Source organism: Motacilla alba, chromosome 6 (genome assembly GCF_015832195.1).
Source record: "Motacilla alba alba isolate MOTALB_02 chromosome 6, Motacilla_alba_V1.0_pri, whole genome shotgun sequence".
NCBI lineage: Eukaryota > Metazoa > Chordata > Aves > Passeriformes > Motacillidae > Motacilla > Motacilla alba.
Window position 1 is genome coordinate 30,440,932 of NC_052021.1, and position 22,231 is coordinate 30,463,162.

At 44.7% G+C, this 22,231-nt stretch overlaps 1 protein-coding gene across 1 annotated transcript in view; it reads left to right on the plus strand.

Moving 5' to 3' along the window:
* The first annotated feature begins 5,232 nt into the window (after positions 1-5,232).
* Positions 5,233-22,231, plus strand: part of GRK5 (G protein-coupled receptor kinase 5) — a 150,731-nt gene continuing 133,732 nt past the window's right edge. The window contains exon 1 of the mRNA XM_038139935.1: positions 5,233-5,509. Coding sequence (XP_037995863.1) covers positions 5,458-5,509 — 52 coding nt within the window. The 5' untranslated portion in view covers positions 5,233-5,457. The remainder of the gene's footprint in view (positions 5,510-22,231) is intronic.

A 22,231-nucleotide genomic window follows, 5' to 3' on the forward strand; every position in this document is an offset into this window, starting at 1 on the left:
GAGCAGTGAGCAGTGAGGCTGAGCCTGGGACACCTGTGAAGAGGTGGCTGTAGGTGGAAAGCAGCAAACCCATCAGCCATTACCTGGGCTGATGCTTTTCAGAGCAGTGCAGGATGGCATGACTGCGTTCGTGTCTGAAACCTGGCACATGCCCTCAGACACAGAGATGTGCATGCCCAGATGAGTGCCCTGGGGCTGGGCAGCAAATTGTGAGCCCAGGGGTGGCCGGGTTCCTTTCCCTCAGGTGTGGGAGCTGCATTGTGGCAGCCAGAAAAGGGCTGTTGCTCGGATTTCCTGAGGATGGCTGTCTCATCCACAGATGATTATTCACAAAACTTCTAAGTTGATGTATTCTAAACCAATGCCCTTCCCCCCATCCCCGGAAAGTTATATTTGTTTAAAACTCTTTGTTTAAACTCTTGGCTTGCAGGTGGGGAAATATTGCTCATGCTTTGTTATGGAGGCGGCGTAATTCAGCTTCTCAGACTTCTGTGCAAAAGCTTGAACTACTGCCATTTAATGGGGAGTATTTTCCATTTTGCTTTTGCAAAATGAGCATCCCTGCAATATGAAGATGGACCTTGTCACTGCCAAAGTGCACCTGATAAAACTTGTTCCTTTTTCCTCAGCTTTGGCTCTGGCACAGGCTCAAGCAGCTGCTAAACCTGGTTCTTATTGACATCCAAAGCTCGAAGTCAATCTACCGAGTGATATACCATATGCACATCTTTTTCCAAATCTTGTTGGTTGTCTCCTTTGCCGTCTTTAAGTGTGATTCAAATTGACATGTGAAGTTGGTGAAAGACTCTCCAGGGATTTCAGCAGGCTTGAAGGAGAAGTTGGTATAAAAGGTGCAGAGTAGTCCATAAGGCACTTGAATAGATAATGGGAGATGTGAATGTTCTTTTTGGTTAGGATACTTATCTGCCTGCTCCCACTTTGTGCCTCTCTTTTCCTATCTGGGAATAGTTAACTACTTCTTTCTGGTGAAAAACTACAAGATTGGTTGATAAAAAATACAGATAATGCTTGTGTGTTGTTTCCATTATTGTTTTGTAATTGTTAGATTTTGAAAAGCTCTTTGAAAGATCATTGTTCACACAACAAAATTTTAAAAGTAGCTGTTTCTCTTTAAACTTGATGAAAGGGATAAGCAAATCCCAAATCAGAACTGCTGCTGTGGATCACTGAGTGGCAAATTCTGTGCAGAGTATGGGATACATATGTCTGCTGGTTTAAAAATAAAATCTGCTCAATTTCTAGAAGGTTATGTTATTCTACATGCTCAAATGCTGTAACAATCATTTGTCCTCTACCTTGAGGAAATAGATAACTGAAAAAGAAGCTGGGAAATGGGAAAAAACAACAGAGGCGTAAACATTTGTATCTAAAACAAAGCAAAAAGTTTGGCTTAGGCAACACGATGCATCACCCCGTGACTGTTGGTAGATGGCAGCCTCTGTCCTTGCACACAGGGGCGCTGGAAAATATTCCAGCTGCCTGCAAATGCTCTCACAGGCCTGTGTGCTCCCACCTGCTGATACCCAAGCTCAGCAGGAGGAGAAAGAATTTGCCCGTTCGTAGCAATAAGTTTCAGAGGCAATCCCAAGCACAATCCAGCTTAGGGCTAAACATGAACGGGCTTTGCTGCATGAATGAAGTGTTAGAGCATGGATTTAGGAGATAGCTGCTCTTAGGGTATGTTTCCAATTGATAAGTGTAGGCAATTTCTGACATCTGGTCCACGGGGGTTCTTACCCTTCACCGTGGAGGCGGCCGTGCTGAGGCCGAGCGGTTTTTCTCTGGAGCCAGGATAAAACTGCGTGTGTTGCTGCTGTGTTTGGCTGGAGCTGTGCGAGCCCACCCTGCCGATGACTCATCCTTGAGTGGCTCAGAATATCACACTGTGCCTCGCTGCTTCCCTGTTCCTATTACACTGATGCATTTGGGTCTCGCTCGGTGTTGGCGTTTCATTTACAAACCTCGCTTTTCCCATAAAGGAAAGATGGCTGCCAGCCCTGCTGTACCCTGATGTTCAGCACTTTTAGGTTTTTAGGAGCCTCTCCTGAATGACTTCAGATAGAAATTTTAAAGCACATTTTTAAAGCCCCTTAGAAAGCACATTTTTCAGAATATGACATTTTTTTTAGGTAGCCTCTCCTTTTTTATTTTTTTCCTTCCAATACTGGTTGCTGCTGCATATGATTCAGACTAAATTTTCCTTTTTCTCCTTCAAGTGTTGAATCAAGATATTTAGGCCAGCAAAAGAGACCCGTATTCCTTCCCTGCCACTGTCTTTGAGTCCACGTATTTCAGCACCATTTTACAAGAGTGAATAGAGTCAGATAAGCAGTGGAACAGATTTACAGGTCTCCTGTTTCCTTCTCCCTCACTCACAGACTCTTCCATTAAATCAAGTGCAGACATAGCTTGAAATTAAAGGACTTGTGTCACCACAAGAGAAAATGGATATAAATAAATCTACCTCTTCCTAATTTTCTTTGTTGGTTTTGTGAACCAGTTGTTCCAGGTGACATGAGAATGAAGACACTGACAGCTGTGAAGCAGTCATGAGGTAAGAGTCCAGATGCTGCAATGGGTTTTGCAAAAGCCAACTGATGGACTTTCTGTGCAGTGGAAACACATGGGGGCCACATTCATGAAAGGGCCATCCATCTCAGGCCTGTATCATATACCAGGGGTTTAATCAGGCTTTAAAAATGCAGTAGAAAAGAGAGATGCAGTGAGGACTAATCACCTTGATCATGTTTTTCAAAGCAGTGCTAGTGAGTGCTAGTGAACACACCTCCTTCCACGTCCTAGTGCACCACAGTGAGTCAGATTTATTAGAAACAAGGGGGGGCGTGTTATTTAACATAAGAATATTGAAAAAAACCACCCTCCATTGGTCTTCCCAATAGGCATGGAGTCAGAATCGCTGCTCTCCGTGTAGATGTGTAATTCAGACACACACATTATTGCAGACCCTCAGAGCAGAGCTCAGCTATCCCCACTCCCTGCACTCAGCCACATTTCTGTGGCTGCCTCTGGTCCACTTCAACGCACAGCCATGCAGCCGAGCTGGAACAACCCCTGTGTCCCAGCACACACGCTGCTGCCTGGCTGCCCCTGCTCCTGCAGGAGCTGGCTGAGCGTGCCTCCCGTTGCCAGGATCGTGGAGCCTGCGGGAGCTGCTCATGAACACTAGGTAGCTCCGTGGGATTTCCAAACTCCAGACAGATCTGTCGTAACTCTTTTGATCAATAGCTTTGCCCTTTCAAGAATTAAATATTTGAAACCATACAGGGCAACATCAGCATGCTGGAGTCATACTTTTGTCCCACAGGGCAACACTGTGGGTGACTCCACATATCTCGAGGTACATACAGATATGAGATAAGAGGAGCAGTGGAGCTGTTGGGTGCACGTGCTGATTTCCAGTGCAACTCGTACTTGAGCTCTTCAAGATCTGCCCTCTTCATTCAGGCACCTCTATAAAAATAACTCACCAAACACAGTCCGTGCTCCCTGTGGAGTCTCCCATGAAGGTAAATCCCGCTGATCAGTCTCATCCTGAGGCACAGCAGAAACAGCACTATCCCAGTGCTGCTGCAGTGAGTGGTGCTTCACAAAGTGGGCACTTAGACAGATGCCTTCATTTGTCCTCGGGAGAGAGGAGTTGCTGTTGGCATTAAAAACGTTCTGTATCATAAAAGTTCTGCCTTCCACCGACCATCAGCCTTGTTGTGATGTTTGCGTTGTCCTTATGATGATCATTAGTGGGAGGCTGGGCAGGGATGTGAAGTGCACTTAGAACTGAGCATAATCTGGTCTGTTTACATCAGTGCTTGCACAGAAGAGTTCAAACAACAAGCAGGGCAGATGCTCCTTAGGAGCCTCATCTCTCTGCTAAGGCTCTGGTTTCCAGGAAGCAATTTCTCCCTCAAGAATTATTTAATCAGAGAAAAATCTTCCGGTACTTACTGACACAACTGCTGCTGTATAGAACTTGTATTACAAAGAAAGGAACCACAACATGGAATGGCTCTGAAGGCTGAATGTTTTTCTGAAGCTACAGGAGAAAGGCTGTGGAAGATTGTACATAGCAGTGCCACCTGCTATGCAAAATAACTTTCAAAGGTCAAACCTTTGACACTTAATCAGGTACAAAAGGCATTTATTGTAGCAATTTTACCCCCAAGGTATTATTCATTAAATGCATTTCTCATCTATTTCCTATGTTCAGGAAATGCATTCTAGGCAGTCTGCAAGCTCTGCTATTGCAGGCCTTTTCTGTGTGGCTGTGGAAAGAAATAAATTGGTACTATAAAAAAAGAAGAAAAGAGTAGTGTCTATGCTCCACTTACAAGAAGGTGCATGTTAATTTGATTTGCTTCATGTGGATTTAATCAATGCAAATATAGATGGAGGAAGAGTGTCAGTGGGAGTAATGGGTCGTTTTTATTTCTCTTTCATTGCTTGACCTGATGAATCGATCTACCCCGTTGCTAGGAAAATCAGAATCATGCTGACATGAGCATCTGTCCTATGTAGACAGGAGAGAGTTTATGCTGTAATCTAGCGCTTAAAATTCACAAACTTTCCACAAGTGGCTGGTGCTTCACACAGTTCCTTACAAGGGGGAAAACAATGGTGTGGCGAAAGAGATGAGGTTCCCTCGGGTTCTTCTGTAGGGGCTTTTGAGATCCCGAGAAAAGCGAGAAGCCCCGGCCCGAGGAGAAGGGCGGGAAGTGGAAGACATCTGTCGAGCGTAGGCGACCCCTTCCCACGAGTGTGGCCACCTGCGGGGGCGTGACAAGCACGAAGAGCCGGGCCGGGGAGCCCTGGGGACCGCGGGCAGGACAAGCGGAGCCCCGGGCCGCCGCCGCGGGATGGACAAGCGGCACCAGGGCTGCGCCGGGGCCAGCACCGCGGGAGCCCCGAGCATCCCCGGCGGCGAACACCCACCCCCACCGCCCGGAACGCTCTGGCCGGCCCCTGTCCGTGCCCCTGCCCGTGCTCTCCCCCTCCCCGAGGCCAACAGTGACCGTCCCTCCCTGGGGACCCTGCGCGGCTGCGGAACCGGCGCCAGGTGCGGCGGGGCGCCCCAGGACTACACGTCCCGGCGTGCCCGGCCCGGCGGAGCCGGCGCCTGCGCGGGGCTGCGGGGCCGCTCCGCGGTGCCACACCCCCGGGGGAGGGAGGCAGGAGCGCCCGAGCCCTCAAACCACCGGGGGAGCCGGCGGGGCGGAGGATGGAGTAGCGGGGCGCGGCGGAGCAGGCAGTGCGGGGAGCGCCGCCTCCGCCCGGGGAGCGCGGGGGAGCGGGCGGGCAGGCGGGGATGATGCGCGGGGGGACAGCGCGCTAGGGGCAGGAGGCGGGTGGTCGCCCGGAGACTCCGCACCTCGGAGTGACGTCCTGCTGCAGTGCCGCTGCCTGCGCTGCCCGAGCTCGTCAATGGAGCTGGAAAACATCGTTGCCAACACCGTTTTGCTGAAAGCCAGGGAAGGTGAGAGAGCGGCGGGAGGGGAGAGGGGGCTGGAGCATCCTTGTCGCAGTCGCCCCTCCGCGGAGCGATGCCCGCGGGATGCGGGCGGGCACCCGGTGGGGATGCGCGCCGGTCCCGCCGGCGGCGGCTGTCGGGGTGCCATGTGGCTGTGCCGGCGTTGGAAACGGCTTGTTTGAGACAGAGCCACGGTGAAAAGGAAAATACCGCTGTTTTTCCCTGTGCGCGGGGGTTTGGGAAAGGAAGTGAATGAGATTGCAGAGATTACAATATTCACCCATCTCTTCCTTCCCCCTTCCCGCCGCCCCCCCTCAAATCTGGTCCCACAGATTGTGCTATTTCAGCGTCTATTGTTAAAGGTCAGCTGCAGATGCATTCATTCAAAAGGGCTTAGCAAATCTGCAAATAGCTTTCCGCGCCGTGTGGTGAGACCGGCAGGATCGTATCGCTTCCCCGTGCAGTCATTGCCTTATTCGGCGTTATTAGGTGAGATCATGTTGCTGCAAACATGCCCATTGTTGAGAGCGTGTTTATCCCCGGCCGGAGCCGGACGGAGGGGCTGGGGGCTCGTTCCCCGCCCGCGGGTGGCGCGGGGGTCTCCGAGCGGGGGCTGTCCCCCGCGGCACCGGGGATGCTCCGGGCGATGCCGGAGCCGCCGGCGCGGAGCCGCCGGCGCTCGGCGCGGGGCGCCCTGCAAAGACGCTCGGCTGCCGGCTGCATCCCCGTCCCGACCCCGAGGGCTCGCAGAACCGAACCTCGACAACCACCGGTGGATCGGGCTCCCGGGGCTTTCTTTCCCCCCGTCGGGAGCGGACGCGGTTTCCTCTCCCCGCGCGGGCGGAAATCCTCCCGCGGCCGCGGGACGCGGAGCCGGGCGCTGGGCACGGCGGGGCCGGGGCTCGGGGCTCGGGGCTGCCCGCGGAGCCCCGTCCGCCCGGGAGCATCCCTCCGGCTGGAGCGGGAGCGCCACGCACAAGCAACACGTCTTACGGCTGCGGCACCGCTGCCAAGACGCGATCGCCTTCCGTCTGCTCCAAGCCATTTTTATGTTTGTGTTTATTTACTTGCTTGCTGCTTAAAATAAGGCATTTTTCCAAGCCCTTGGTCAGAGTTTCTTCCCTGCAAGCACTTGCTGGACCAGGCGTTTTTAGGTGCGGTACAACCTGCAGCCTGCTCTCCACTACCGGAGCGCTGGAGCTGCCTGCGAGCGAGGCTGGGCAGCGCTTGGGTGGGCTTCAGCTCCGGCCCCTCTGCAGCCGTGGAACGACGAGTAAAGCAGCGTTCATTTTCTAAGAGAGATCATTCAAATAGTCCGCCCCTGGAGCGATCCTTTTGCTGGGAAAATAACTCAAATTGTAAAATAGTGTTTATATAACTCGCAGGCTGTTGAACTTTTGAGGTTTAGCTAAAGAGTAAAGTCCTGAGATCCTCCCAAAAAAGCTCTACAAATAATAAGGGCAAAGGTGTTCAGATCAGTGAATTATAACTTTTTGACTTCTGATGGAGATATTTTCTTTTCTGTTGTCATTTTTAATGTTGTTTAGGATGCAGTTGTTGCTACCAGTCATACAATGGCGGTTTAGATTTCAGTAGACTTTAGGAACACTTTAAAGGACTGGTATTAATTACAGTTATTGTGTGTTGTGTTGTTTACAGAGAGCTGATATTTTGCAACTAATTTTCAATGTGCCGCTCAGTTTTATGGTCCTTTTCTACCATTCTCAGGAAGATGGTTACAGTCATGTTGCTTTATTGTGTTAGAATTGCATTAAAGAAGCTGTTAGCTATAATCCAAATGGCAGAAATTTATCAAGATTTCCTCCAAACTACATTCCAAGTGTTTTTTAAACCATGTATGAACCTCCAACAACATTTTTGGAGGCCTGGTGCTAATTTATTTCAAAGCACTTTTTTTTTTTTTTTTTTTTTTTGGAGGGGATATGAATTTTTTTTAAAGGAAGAACAAGGGCAAATGATGTACCTGACTAGAGCCACAATTATTACTGCTGGATGAGATAGGTTGCCACACTTTAGTTACTGTTACAGACTGCTGTGAGTAAAGTTGTTTTAAAATTTGCAGCGAGTAATGTAGGTGGCTTTCATTGCAGATGAAGAAGGCAGACAACATATGTAAGACCAAGAGTAAAAGCAAGTTAATATATTGAAGATCATGGTATCTAAAAATAAGTTTGTTCCAGGTTCTGCAGACTCCATCAACAGATTTAGCTGGGTGAATGTGTAGCCAAAGCCAAGTATGTGCCTGTGTGTTTCCACTTGTGAAGTCAAAATCAAAAGCTGTATTAGCTCAGTCACATGCTGGTTGGTGCCTGCAGTGTGGTCCTTAGGAGAAGAAAAATCATGGAACCTCTCTGCAAATGTTAGTAAAGGCAGAAATTTTGTCAGAATTGCAAGGGAGCACAAACCTACTCTCAGTAGCAGAGGGAATGTCAAAGTGAGGTTTAGGCAGAGCTGCAGTGTGAAATCCAGCAGTGAGGACATTTGAGGGAGTCAGTGGCCACCACAAATGTTTTATAGCAAATATTGGTTTAAATTTTGCAACTCTTTTGCTCTGGCCTTGGTAGGCTTTTTTTTTTTTTTTTTTTTTTTTTTTTTTTTTCCCCCTGTAGTCCCTTGTCTAAATTCCTTCACCCCTGATGTAAAGTGAGCTTTTTAGCTGAAATACCAGGGGGCAAATTTTATAACTGCTACACAAATACTTGCACTTAAATCCTGATGATCACAATGAGAAGCACACCCAGAATTAACTGATGCCATGTGGTACATGAGTAATCTTATTAGAGCAACAAAAAGAGTAAATGTGGTTCACATACAAAAATGCATTTCAGTGAATAATTTTGAGCAGAGAATAAATTTCAGGACATTTTAATATTTTTGCAGAATATGAAGGTTTTGACACAAAATTACACGTAAGTTACTTGTTATACTCAGAAGTCTGTCAGTTTGAACACGTAAGAATGGAGATTTATTGCATTTGAAAGTCCATTCATTATTTATTAGGAGCAAATTTATGCTTTTTCCTCAACTGTAATTTCTCATTTCTTGAATGCAAAGTCCCATTTCACAAATCGCTAATCCCTTTTCAGACTGAACAGAAAATACATCTGGTTTAATTATAGGAACCAAATAGGTATTTGGGAACTATCTAGTATTGCCTGGGGAGAAGAATAAGCTAAGAAGGGAAGGCAAGAAAGATGAGAGTCATAAAAAGAAAATCAAAACAGTAACAATTGCAGTCATTTTGGGTTGAGTAAGAACCCCAGATTATGAGGTGATGAAACATTTATCTGGATCTTCATGGCATGATAGAATGGTTGGGTTGGAAGGGACCTTAAATCCCATCCACTGCCACCCCCTGCCGTGGTCAGGGACACCTTCCACTATCCCAGAGTGCTCTAAGCCCTGTCCAACCTGGCCTTGGGCACTGCCAGGGATTGGGATCCACAGCTTCTCTGGGCACCCTGCGCTAAGGCCTCACCACCCTGCCAGGGAACAATTCCTTCCCAAATCCCATCTAACCCTGCCCTCTGGCAGTCTAAAGCCATTTCACTGACCTTTCTTTTCATCAGCCTTCATGTTCCGGAATGTCAGCAGTGGTGGCTGAGGCACAGAACCAGCCATGGGCACTGGAGGTGCTCCAGCTGCCAGCAGCCAGGCCAGGCTGGGCAGGGAGTCCCAGGTCACCTTCCAAATTTGTGCTTGTTTGACAGAGGGCATCATCAGGAACAAGGAGCCAGGAGAGACCAAGAACTGGGTCTCCCAAGGTCTCAGAAGAACTTTAGCAATCCTAATCCAGAATTTCAATTGTATATACAGAGTCTTGAGTGTACCCTTGCCTGTCAAAGCAATAAGCTGATAAAAGACAAGTCTTTCGAAGAGGCTGATAATTAAACCACAGTGTTTGTAATAAGAATAAGCAATATGGTCTGAAAAGCATGACCAAGGCATGGTGATTACGTGAATACTCTTCCTCATGAACTGTTCCTTCCCAGCCATAAGATCAGCCTTCCCTGATGTTTCCTGCTGCTTCTGTGGGCATGAGCTTCCTCAGACAACCCGAAACACATTCCAAAACAGAAATACAACTTGACTCTGAAATTGCAAAATCCTTCAAAGATTTGTGCAAACAGACAATTCTCACCACTTTGAAGTTTTAATGATAACTCTGATGTCTAATTTGGTCATTAGTTTAAAAGCAGCCACTTTGAAAGATGAACTGATGAACTATGTTTTTTGTCAAACCTAAAGTTTCTGAAGCTCAAAGTTTACCACGTAAAAGGGGAAAAAAAAAATCTTCAAACACTGAAACACAATGCAAATGATTTTTTCCCTTTTTAGGTAGGCTGGAATTCTAAAATAAGCTTATTTATGGCACCCAAGCAGAGCCTTCTATTGGCCTAGATGAAAGGGGCGACCTTTTATATGCTCAGAATTTTTTGATGCATGCACACTGATGCCATATAACATGCAAAATGTTCACAAATTGCTGTATTTTTAGCGTTCTTTTGCAGGATGATCACAGGAGAGATTTGTGTGTGTCCGTACTGGCAGAAGACTAGCAATAAATCCTAAACATGAAGCGTGGTTGCTTTCCAAGAACTTGGCTGAGGAGCAGTTGGAAAAAGGGCAGGAGAACAATGAAAAGCATATTTTGAAGGAAAGAAGGTGGCTGTAGTGGCAGCCAAAACTCTATGGAGAATATGGTTATTGCAACTTCATTAACCAGTGCACTGAATGCAGGATCTAAGGTGCTGTCCTCCACCCCTTGAAGTAAACCCAAAATGCCTTGTATGAAAAGCATTGTGAGCAGAGGAAGCTTTCGTGTGGGGTCTCAGTTTAGTTTTCTTTTTAGAGTTCAAGAGAAACTCACCACTGTAATAGCTTTCAAAAAAAAGTAATTCAAGAATGGAGTCAGCCATTGCTTCAGATGCAACAGGGTGCTTTCAAGCAGTAGTTTAAAAAAATTTGTGTCCTTGAACCATTTCGTCCTGGGGAGAAAAAGGTACTCAGAAGAGTCAAGACTATCTCATTATATTTTAGTCAAGGAAGCTCAGAAAAGATGATTTTTCAGGCCTTTCTGAAAAGAATGTGTGAGTCTGAATCACGTCAAAGATTCTTTTTAGAGAAGGTAATTAGTTCTGTCGCCACACCTGGCTTAGGGCAAATGTGTGTGCATGTAGAACTGGCTTGGAATATACTTCCCATGTTGGTTTTTTTAACATTTTTTGATAGCAGGGCTGATGCAGAGCAAGTTGTAGCTATGCTCTTGGTGGACACTCTGGGGTTCTCCAATCTGCAGACATGGGCAGCAGGGCTGGGGATGTGGCAGTGCTGGAGAAATCAAGAGCTCTTCCATCCAAACTTTTTCACTGGAGAGAGGACCATGCTTCTTCCTGTGTTGTTGTGTGGAACTGTTATGGCCTGATTGCTGTCTGTCTTGTTGGGTTTGTAGGCATTTAAAAAATATTTAGTAGCGAGCCAGGTTATTAACACAGAGAACCTATTATGTAGTAAAACTTTTAGTACAAATGTTAACTGTGGAGGTTTGAGTAGAACTACTTACATCTGCTCCATTAATCTCATGGGATTGCTTTCCTCAAGTGCAAAATAATAAATCTAAGAAGAGACTGCCTGTCTCTGTTATCAGTATGTTCTTTCTCTGAGAAGGTTTTAACTTAGTGTTGCTGAAATTATCCCCTCAGAAAAGAATTTTCAGTACTTATACAAGACATTGACATAACTTCGACTCTTTTTTTTTTGTCTGAGTAAAGAATACTCTGAGAACTTAGTCAAAAATACCCAAAAGAGGTGGTTTTTGTGATGCTCTGCTGAGTGTTGCCAGAGCAGCAGCACGTGGACCAAACCAGCCCATGTGTCTTTGTGATAAACAGCTCCAGAATGAAACTTTTAAACACAGTCATGCCCCAAGATGAGCCCTACCTGTCCATGCCTTTGTCCCAAGGGCATGAGCTGCCCCAATTTGAAGGAGAAATTGCTTAAGAGGAATTCAGCAGCTCTGACTTTGCTGCTTTAGGCCCTGTGGGTATGTTACACCTGCTTGGAGGCTGATACTGCTTCCTTTTTGCTTTATACCTGTGGACAGCACAATGTGTTACTCCTGGAAAAAATACACAAGACTCCACAATCGCATCCTGGCTGATTCTTGGAAGATGAGCTCCCTTCCAGGTACTGCTGTGCTAGCTGAGAGCTGCCAGTGATCTCTTCCCAGCTCAGAGGATGAAGACCTGTGTGCTGAGGACTTGGATGTTTGCAGGGAAGGGTCTGAAGCCCCAGCTGTGTAGTCAGACTTACTGCAGATGTGTTCTGGTCCCCAGAAACCTCAAAACTGACTGCTAGGATGGGGCAGGGTCCTCCTGCATGGGTAGAGGCACCAGTTGTGGTTTTGTTGTTCAGCTGACTGAGTCTTCTCCCACACTGGTTTTCTGCCACTGTTACTCTGTGGATGACTTCTGGTTTTATTGATCCAGGGAAAGCTACATCACATCAGGATCCATATTGTTGCACTGAAAAACTTTAAAAGCAGACTGGTTTATCAAAGCAGTTACTGTGCTTATGTAAAAATCCAACCAAATAAACGCAGGACAGAAAATTGGGAGTTAGGGGTTTAACTCATGCTCATCTGAGCTCTTCCCCTGCATCTTTATTTTGAAAATATTCTGTGTGCTCTGTGAGTTTTTGTGTGGCAGTGGGGAAGAAAATAATTGGTTACCCCCTATTTTTACTGGCATGTAATCTAAACAATAACAAGATGATATAATCCTAGTATTTCTTTAAGACCACAGGATGTGAAATTAAATTAAAAGGCCAGGAAAATAAAGAACCCTGCAGTTTGATTACACTCAGCTGGATTATCTTTGTAATTATTTTCCTTGGAAGATTTAAAAATGCGTACGGCTTTGTGAAAAAGATTAAGTAGGGAAACCAAAATTAAAGTAAACAATCTAAAGAAAATATTGCAAAGATGATGGGTGTTTTACTTAATTTAAAAAAATGCACCAAGTTGCCTGTTAAAAATGAAAGGATGGAACAAAACACAGGTGAGGAGGAAGATGGATGAGGCTGTTCCACTGGCTCAGCTGCTTCTAGCTCATATAATGTCCTTTCAGACTTTCTTAAAAAACTGTCAAAAGCAGTTGCTTAGGGAGGAAGGGCAGGCTGAAAGGAGCAGAGTTACACACAGGTACACTCAAGCCTCAATTCAGACCTGGGAGCAAATAATGCAAATAGTGAAGATTGTCTGTGTTCCAGGATGAGAATAGTTATTCACAGAGAAGTTTCTGGTGGTACAGCCAAGGCTGAAAAAATCTCTATATCCATCATTTCCAGCACCTAGGGATGTGTTTGCTATGCATGAGTAGTCCCATGGACTTCATGGGCTCTGCTTGCTGGTTGGAAATGCAGCTTGTTTGTGCTCAGGGATCAGCCAGCTCTCAATGCAGCAGAGCTGTTCCAGGCAGTAAAACCACATGGATAGAGCTAAGGGGAAACTACTGGAAGCCACTGGGAAAGGCCTACTACGTCATCTTGTCCCTGGCCTGCCGTGTACTTTTTAAGGTATGAAACATTTTGGTATAAAAATGACTCCATTTATGGGTTTGTCTCTCTCTAGATTTTTTTTAATGAGCCCAAGAAATCTTGGTTATATTTTATTCTTACTCCCATCTCCTTTACTCCTGCAATCCCTTTTTGTACAGTTTTCATTTTTCCAGGTACTTTCTGTTCCTCACCAGTTATAGTCTTGCCAAGTTGAGCAGGATTTGTTCTTTCCTTCTTCCAGCCTGTCAGCTTGGATGGCCCAGCTCAGATTTTGTGCATTTAGCGTTGGGGTTCCCTCCTGGTGGTGGGTTCCTTGGCCATGCAGGGAGGCTGAACCTGCTCCTCACCCTGCCCCACCTCAAAACCAGCCAGAACAGCTTCTGTGGTGGGGCAGGCCCTGGGGAAGGGGCAAGAACCCCAGGGTGTTTTATCAGGGTATTTCTGAGCAGTTTCTCCTGCTGGGGTTGCTGGTGGAGCTCCCTGTTGTCCCCAGGATGCCGGAGAGGCGGTGAATAAGCTGGAGCAGCTATTTTTTGCCTAGGTTGAGTATTCTCTTGGGTCTCGTTGAGTGCATGATTTCACTATGAGCCTGCCTTTCCTGGTAGGCTGAGGTTATGTTGCAAGTTCTAGAAGTTACCGTATTTTTCATACAATACCTCTTTTGCTTTACTGCTCAAAGAGACAATCTTTGCCTTGTGTGGGTGTGGAGAATGATGACTTTTTGGATGCTGTTTGCTGGTTCCCAGTGCTCCTGAACCCGTCCCTTTTTCCTAGCATCATTCTCCCAGTGAATAAATTGGGATGATTTTATTTCCTCTGCCTGTTGGAGTAGTCTAAACTTTTCTAGACCAAAATTCCCATATTTTGTTCTTCCCACTTCTCTGTCTAGTTTATTTTCCCCGTCTTCTGTTTCTGACACCACCTTTGAATTTGAGAAGTCTTTGATGTGCTGTTTAAAACACATTTAATTAGTTTGGATTAAATGTCATTTTCCTGGCCACATGTAAGGCTTTATGTATTTACACACTCCTATTATCCTTGGTTGCTCTTTCGTCAGTGTTTAGTCTGTGTGACAAGGCTCCTGTCTAAAATTACTGAAACTGTTCTTTTTTTCCTCTCCATGCATGTGTTAGGAGAGGCCTTCATGGCTCTATAGGAAGTCTTTATTTACAGTGAAAGCTTTAGACTCTGCCTGCCTCAGAGTTCTCCCTCAATTTTATCTTGTGTGTCCCAGGAAAGGGACTGCCTGCCAGGAGAATGAAGAAATTCCGTAACATTACAGTGCTGTTCACTCAGCAGCATCTGCAGAAGGCACTGATGGAAGATCTCCTCTTGTGGGGAGAAAAAATGGTTACTAAAGGAGAGAAATGCAGCTGGAAGAAGAGGAGATTCAGAAACAAAGGGACGATGTCAACGATGCCAAGTGAAAACAACACCAGTGAGTCCTCCGTGACACTTCCGTCAAAATATTCCTGCAGGCAGTGCAAGGGAACTGACACCTTTAACAAGCTGATGAGTTGGAAAGAATGGATGCCAGGCTAAATCATCATTTAGCCAAGGTTGCCAGAATCTCTGTGGAAGATATAGATATGTGTAGATACATATTCATTCATGTTGGTGTTGTTTAATGCTTGTGCTTAGCCCTCTGCTGATTTCATCTTCCTCTTCCCTCTTAGGTTAGGTCTTGTTTCTTCCTGGGGATGAAGGCTGTATTGTTAATCTCTTTCAGCCAACGTTCTCTCTTCCATCTTCTTCAGTTTTGGTTGTTATAGACGTGGTTTCTTTATTTTCCCAGTGCTCTGGGTCTCTATGAAGTAGGAGAGGTTTTAGTGAAAAGAGCTCTGGAAATCAGTAGGGTTGCTTTTTGGAGGGGTGATCTTGCCACTTGCACAGCAAACCTTTCTCCTGCAGCAATCAGTGGAACAACCTACTTTTCCTCTTTTGTTGCACAGAAATGCAGCTGCTCACCATGCAAGTTTTGCAGAGGAGATTTTACTTGGCTATCAGTTATGGAAAATTAAGGGAATCTGGACCCTCATCCTTAATCTTACTATGAGAGGAGGGATAGTTGCCCAGTGCAACATTTGGAAGCTGTGAAAAAGCTTACAAATACAGGAGTTTGGACAAATCTATGAATAAACCCTTTCTATCTCCGTCCTTAGCAATTCCACATCTACATTCCATCTTTGCATCATGGTTTTGTGTTTTCTGAGGATGCCAAATTATAAATCATACACTGAGTGAGAATTCCTCCTGAAGCACACATCTGGGGAAGTTTGTGCTTTGTTTATTTCAGCAGCAGCAGAGTTTTGGGAAGAACTACCCAGATGATTTACATATGATGTACGGTTCTCTCAGGGTTGCCATACACCTGTCCTGGAAGCTTTGTGTGTTTAGTGTGCATCTCCTTTCACTCTTTGCTGGGTGAGAGACAGGAATGGTTCAGGAATTTAAAAAACCCACAAAACTTTAGCACTCTGCTTTGGAGAGCTGGTGACAGAACAGAAAAGCATTTGAAGTAAATCTTCTTCTTGTCACATGTCACTGATGGACACTGAACAGCAGCAGGTGCCTGTGGAAAGGCTTGGATAGCACAATCCCTCCTCAGGCTGATTTTTTCAGCCTCCCATCCAAGGGACTTACTGAGCAGAAGGGACCCTGTGGGACTTAACAGAGGGATCTGTCCTTTGTGAATTTATTTAATCCATTTCTTTGGATCGCATTTCTGCTTTTGGCCTGAGCAGCTTTCTGTGGTGATGAGTTCCATCATGTAAGAAAAGCATGCAAGCCTCCCCACATGTGTCCTTCGTGAGGCACTTGGTCAATGTATGACTTATGTTTTGGCAGCCTCAGAAAGCAGTCATTGTGAAGACGTGGAAGTGTCTTGGAGGGGGAAGAAAGGGAATTATCCACAAATCAATCAAATATTTCTGGGTTTTTGCTGTGTTGGTTTGGTTTTAACTTTTTTTTTTTTTAACATGTTGATTTCATTGTTTCTGTGATTTATATTAGACCATCCATGATTTTATAACCTTTTATCATGTCCTCTTATAAACAGTGTATCTCCATGCTGAAAGGTCCAAGTCTGTCATCTCTGCCCCTCTGCATCTTCTAATTCTGTGTCCTTTTTTGAATTGGGTGACCAAAACTACCTGGCACTGGTGTGCACTGTGGGCAGTGGCACAGTGGTGCTGACCACTTTGCACTTTCTTCTTGTCATCATTTTAACTTGATGTTTGTTTGTGTTTTTTTCCCCACTGCCACAAGTATTCTTTACTAGGCCTATTGATGGTGACCTCAGAAATTTGTCTCCTGAGCTGCAGTGTTTAATTTGGAGCCCAGTATGTGGTGGATATAGCAAGAGTTGTTTTCTTTCATGAGCAACACTGTGCTGACACAGAATATAGCTTTTTTTCCTCCTAATTTTTAAGTGATTTAGTACAAAATCTCCTGCAAAATCTAGTGCAAAATGCTCCCGCAACTCTTTGCAGGCTGTTTTTGTTACAACTGTCCTGAAGAAATTCATCTTGGCAGCAGGTGCCATCTTGTTATTTATCTCTTTTCCAGACCATTTATAAATGCACTGAATAGTCTGAGTCTTGTTGCAGATCTCTGTGGCACCCTGTGAGCAGCTCTGCTCCACTGTCAAATTCTTATCCCTGATTTTCCATCTTGTCAACTGCTACTGACTCACAGCAGGGTCCCCTCTCCAGAAACAGTTTCGTTTCTTAAGAATTGTTGGGGAAGGTCCCTGCCAAGAAAATCACTGTTCAAAAGTGTCAAAATCCACCTGCCCAGGCAGCTGCGAGTACAGCCAACTTCTTCCAGAGGTGGGGAGGAAAAGGGAATGAGAAATGTAGGAATTTGCCAGCTGATGGCAGTGTTTGAAGGAGCCATTCCTGAGACAACTGAAGATTGGCAAAGAAATGAGGGTTGCACCAAGGGCTGAGGGACAAGGTCCCAGGTGAGCACTCCTAAAATGGGCACTGTAAAATGTACCCATCAAATCTCTGAGGCTGTTGTAGGGTCAGTGGTCACCCCTAATGCCCCAGAGGAGTGTGATACCTGCCAGTGGGCCACTGGCCACAACGCACTGAAAAATGAACCCCCACTCCCGTCCCCAACCCTGCCAATCATGGGAGCAAAAATAAAAAGAAAATGAAAGGTGTTTTCAGGTAATTAATCTTTAGGACCTGTACACTAAATGCTTGCCTCTGCCCATGCATGCATGCACAGGATCAGCCTCTTCCATCAGACAGCCTAATCCACAATCTCCAGCAGGTCTCAGGACATTTGTTATTCTGGCTCATGCAGACCTCCAGCTGCAGAATGTTTATTTGGCTGTGAAAAGTCTATGAAGTAACAATCTTTGATGGATTCAGCATATTGTTTTCTCTTCCTTTTTTGGGATGCTGTTTGCCTCCAGCTCTCCTGGGGAACACATCTCTCTTTTCTGTGTATCATAAATACCAGAGGCCACGAAGGGCTGTGGAGGTGGCACAGGTAGGAGCCTGCGCTGCACAGAGCTTGCCTAAAAGCACTGCTGTAATCTGACTGCACAACAAGTTAATGTTTAACCTTGCCAGCATTTCAGGTTGCTAATAATTTATCCTTGCTTATTAGCAGCTTATGGCTTGAATAATACCACGACGCTGGGATTGTTCGTGGAGGCAAGTGAAGGAAGTAAACTCTGCCTCCATCAGCGTAGCTGGGAAAGCAGATAGGGAAATTTATTATTTATTGAGTGACCTCTCCAAGACCTTCATGTGGTTGATATAAGCAAACTGGTAATTGCAAAGAGTGAAATAAGCAGAAGGCAGCTTTTAAAAACTTATGGGTGTGCTGTGGAAATGATGCTTCCAAGATGAAGCTCAAGTCTATATGTTACAAATCTTTTTCAAAGGGATGCTTGGAATATATTTTAAAGCAAACGTTTACCAGCTGTGTGAAGGCATGAAGCTTGTTTAGAAGCCCAGAAATATTTTACAAGGTGAGGACAGAGCATGCTTTTGTTCAGAGTCCCTGGCCTAAATTTTAAAAAATACTTAGGGATTTAAAAGAAAAAAAAATTCAGCTTTTAGATACAATGAGCTGAGAAGAAATTAAAATAGGGAATTAACTACTGGATATTAAACTCTGTTAAAATGTGCATTCTGTGCAGGGAAGAGGTAAATGTGAGAGGTCTGGCATGTTTCTAGGGCCAGATACCAAGGAGGGCAGGCAGCAAAGCTTTGACCTCTGCCCTTTGTTCATCTCTGTGCTCCCTGTTATCACTCAGATCCTGGGATGCAGCATACATCTTAAAGGGGGAATGTAGAAATGCTGCCTGGGAGAACCTGCCAGTGCAGGTGCCAGCTGAAGATGCCATTTTATAAACACTGAAGCAGGTAATAAGTTTCAGTTGTGAATAGTTCCATAAGGTGAACAATTTGTTGACAGAGGCAATTTGAGCAGTTGCTCATCAGTGAAATTCTTCACATTCCTGGCTCTTGCCTTCTTGTATAAAAAAAAAATAAATCACATTTTGTGTAAGTAGTTAGAGGGCCTGATGCCTAATTCCAGCAGATAATTGCGGGAAGACTGGTTTTTAAGGAGGTTTTGCTAGTTTCATTAAAAAGGTGATGAGATTTGCAGCAGGTGCTTTGCTAACATAGATGTGCACTTTTACTGTTATCTTTTCTTCTGGACTGGTTGCAAATCACAATGGCTGTGTTTAAAAAACCACAAACAAGTGATGTATTAACTCCTCTAATATCTCATTGCAGATGGAGTTTCATTTGTCCTTAGTAGATGATGTCCAGCTGGAGGATAAAGCTAAGTTTTAGGATTGCAAAGTTTTGCACAGGCGTGAATTTTGCTTTTTATAAATCTTACTGTTTTCCTCTAGGGAGGGGGAAGAGGGAGAGAAATAGCTTGACAGGAATCAGTTGTTTTGATTTTAGATAATGTGAGGAAACGGTATCTTCCAATAAATACAGATTTTATTAAAGCTGAATACTGTGACAAATAGTTTAGACTTAGAACATCAGATCTGGTATGTAAGCAGAGCAACTCCACTGAGATTTGAGTGCATTGCTAAGATTAATGAAATATACTTTGTAAAGAAGGGCAATGATTCACTGAGTAAAAATAGGCAGCATCTTAAAGACCTTGTAAACACAGCTATTAATTTTATGACTAGAATCTTACACTCTTAGTCTTAGTCTGAGAATAATGCCACTGCCTTCCCTGACACTATTCAGTGAGTACAAATTCAGCTCTTAAATAGATTTTTAAATAGATTCTGACAGTGGCCACAGTTGCATTTTTGTTTGCATGCTTTGTCCATGCTTTGGAACAGCTTCATGATACTTCTGCTGTATAAAATATTAATCTCTTCCCTCTTAAGCCATCACCCACACCACAAATCCTGCTTGATACACTTGCTGCAGACAGTAATGACAATGCAAAAGGAGCCACAACTGACATGTCCCTACTTTTCTACCTGCTATTCCAGGATTTAGCAGTCTAGAAAGTGCTCCTTGGTGTGAGCCACTAAGTCCTCCCCATTTTTGATTGTGCTTAATGCTTAGTTTGATGCCATAACTCATGGCATTGATTTGAGGGAAGGGGAATCTCTTCCCCCTTCTCTTCCTCAAGTCTTGTAATTTTTATTAATTATTTTCAGTATGAGAGAGAAGCTTTCTTTAGCTTGGCACACCTTTGTGTTGATCTTTCCAACAGCTCCTGTCTTATGCCACTGTCTTGATCTTCTACATGAGGTGTATATTTGTTTTCTTTCAAAAGAAGGAAGCCTCAAAATTTGGGCAGGAGGCAAAGGCTCAATTCAAGCTCAATGATGTTATTTCTCTTTTTAATGGAACGTGGCAAAGTCACCATAATTTTCCATTGAACCCACTGGCTATGAGTGTCTTTTATTTTTCTTCTAAGCTAAAAAGCACAAGAAAGCATATTTGGTGCCAGTTCCTTTAACTCCTGAGAAATAAGCCAAAGGCTCAGCTTCCTGCATATGCAGGAATATTAATAATCACCTTATATCAATGGGGTAAGCACACAGATCCCAAATAATATTTACTGAACTCTGTGGATTCTGTAGGTTTTTTTAAATTTTCTTCTCAGTGGTACTGTTATTACCATTCTTGCAGGGTCCTGAGCCTGTATTTTTAGACTAAAAGCAAGAATCCAGTAATTCATCTCCATAACATAGTAACCTGCCAATAGGAAGAATCAGTCCAGTTGACCAGACTGCTATCTGGATATTTCAAACATAATCAAATGCTTAGGTTTTCATGTCAATCTGTAACAACTGGCACAGACCTAAGTGGAATTTGTGCTCTGACTCCACCTTGTTTTTAGCAGTGGAGGAGTGTTATTTGACAAGCAGCTCCTTTTCTGGCCAGGGTAACCCACACACCAACCACTACAACGTGGTGGGAAGTGATGGGATGTGACCTGTGGTGGTGAACACTCATTTGTAAATGTTCCTGTCTGTGGCTATCTGCCTCTGCCTGTTCTCTCACTGTACATGCTTTTCATGAAGAAATAACAGTACTTTTTGGGTAAAGTGCACATCCCTTAGGGGATGCTGTAGCTGGCCTTTTGAGTGGTGGGAATTACTTTCCCTCTGCTTTATCCTAGCTGTGCAGTGCCATGGGGCTCAGCCCCCTTCCCTGTCTGCCTGGGAAGGGGCAGGGGGACAGGCTCAGGGTATGGCCCCTTCATCCAGCCCCTGCGAGCAAGAAACTTCCAGTCCCAGGAGACATATCAGGGACTCACAGCTGTTTAAGAGGGGTCTGGGATCAGTTAGAAAGTGAGCAATTTTTCTAACTGTGAGTAAATCCTGCACCTGGAAAGAGGAAAGCACTCAGGAGACTGAAACTGGAGTGGAGCAGGCCACCAAACACCATTCACAGTTGTGTATCCCAGCACTGGCATAGAAGATTTTTTTTTCCTGCCTTTTAAGTTGTGATAGATGAGGCTGGAGGACAGGAGAATGGTCTCTACCACCAGTTAACTTGGTGCATCTGAGTGAACTGTTTAATCTTTCATGGTCAGAATCTCTTCTGCAATGGACCTGTGTTCTGTAAAGCAGCTGAACTTAAGGATCTAATAAAGGATTATTAATGCAGGTGTCTCTGCTACATGGAAAACAGAGTATGCAATGACATCCCCTTCTGCTGTGGAGCAGCATGTGGTTTTTATTTTCTGTGTATAAATCAGCATATTTTATTTATTTTGTAGTAATTTGTAATGCATGGATCAGTGTATTCTACAGGAATTTACACTAATTATTCAGAAATGATCCACTGTTTAATTGTTAGGACTAATTTTTCAGCCTGGTTCTTTCATTAGCTGTGCCATGTAAGCAAATTTTAAAAAATGCATGTCATCATTAATTATCTTATAGAGGAGCCGTGAGTACTGCCACTCTGATGTCTGAGCAGATCAAGGAACATTCCTGTAGCTGACACCCTGGGAACTTTCCCTTTGAAGTCACTGTAGACTTTGGCCTAATGGAAAACCTCAGGACTATGTCCAGGTTGGTCATTCTTCTCAAGTTAAAGCAGGTGAATTCTTTCTGCTTCTTCACGGTATTTTTTTTGAGATGACTGCATATCCTGTTCTTCCTGAGACACTGAAGCCAAGCGTACCTCACATTTTCTTAAGTATCTGTATTTGACCACCAAAATTTGTAATTTCCAAAATTTGTAATTTTTCTTTATAGGAATGGCTGAATGAAATTCTTGGAAGTTTTCTAAAAGCTTTTGAAAATCCTGGTTTGCTTTCTCAGTTTTGCGCAGCTCTGTGCTGACACGTGAAAGGGAATATGCACATACCTTAAGGGTGATAGCATCACTCCTGAAAAGTTTATAAGGTTACAGTAAGCTCACATATATTGAATTCAACAGTTAAAAGCATAAAGGTATGGAAAGCCTTCTGCAGGCACTTAACCTTTCCTCACAAAGCTGGCTGCTAGAGGCTATGTCGACAGCTCAGTAATTTTACAGAAGTGACCATTAGTGTTTCCTGCCCTCCTTATGAACTTCAAAAATATTCAGTGTTTACCTCTGATGATAGTAGCAGTCCAGATGCAGAATCCTTTAGTGCTGCTCAGTACTGGCAAGCACAAGGGAAGAGGATGCAGCCTCT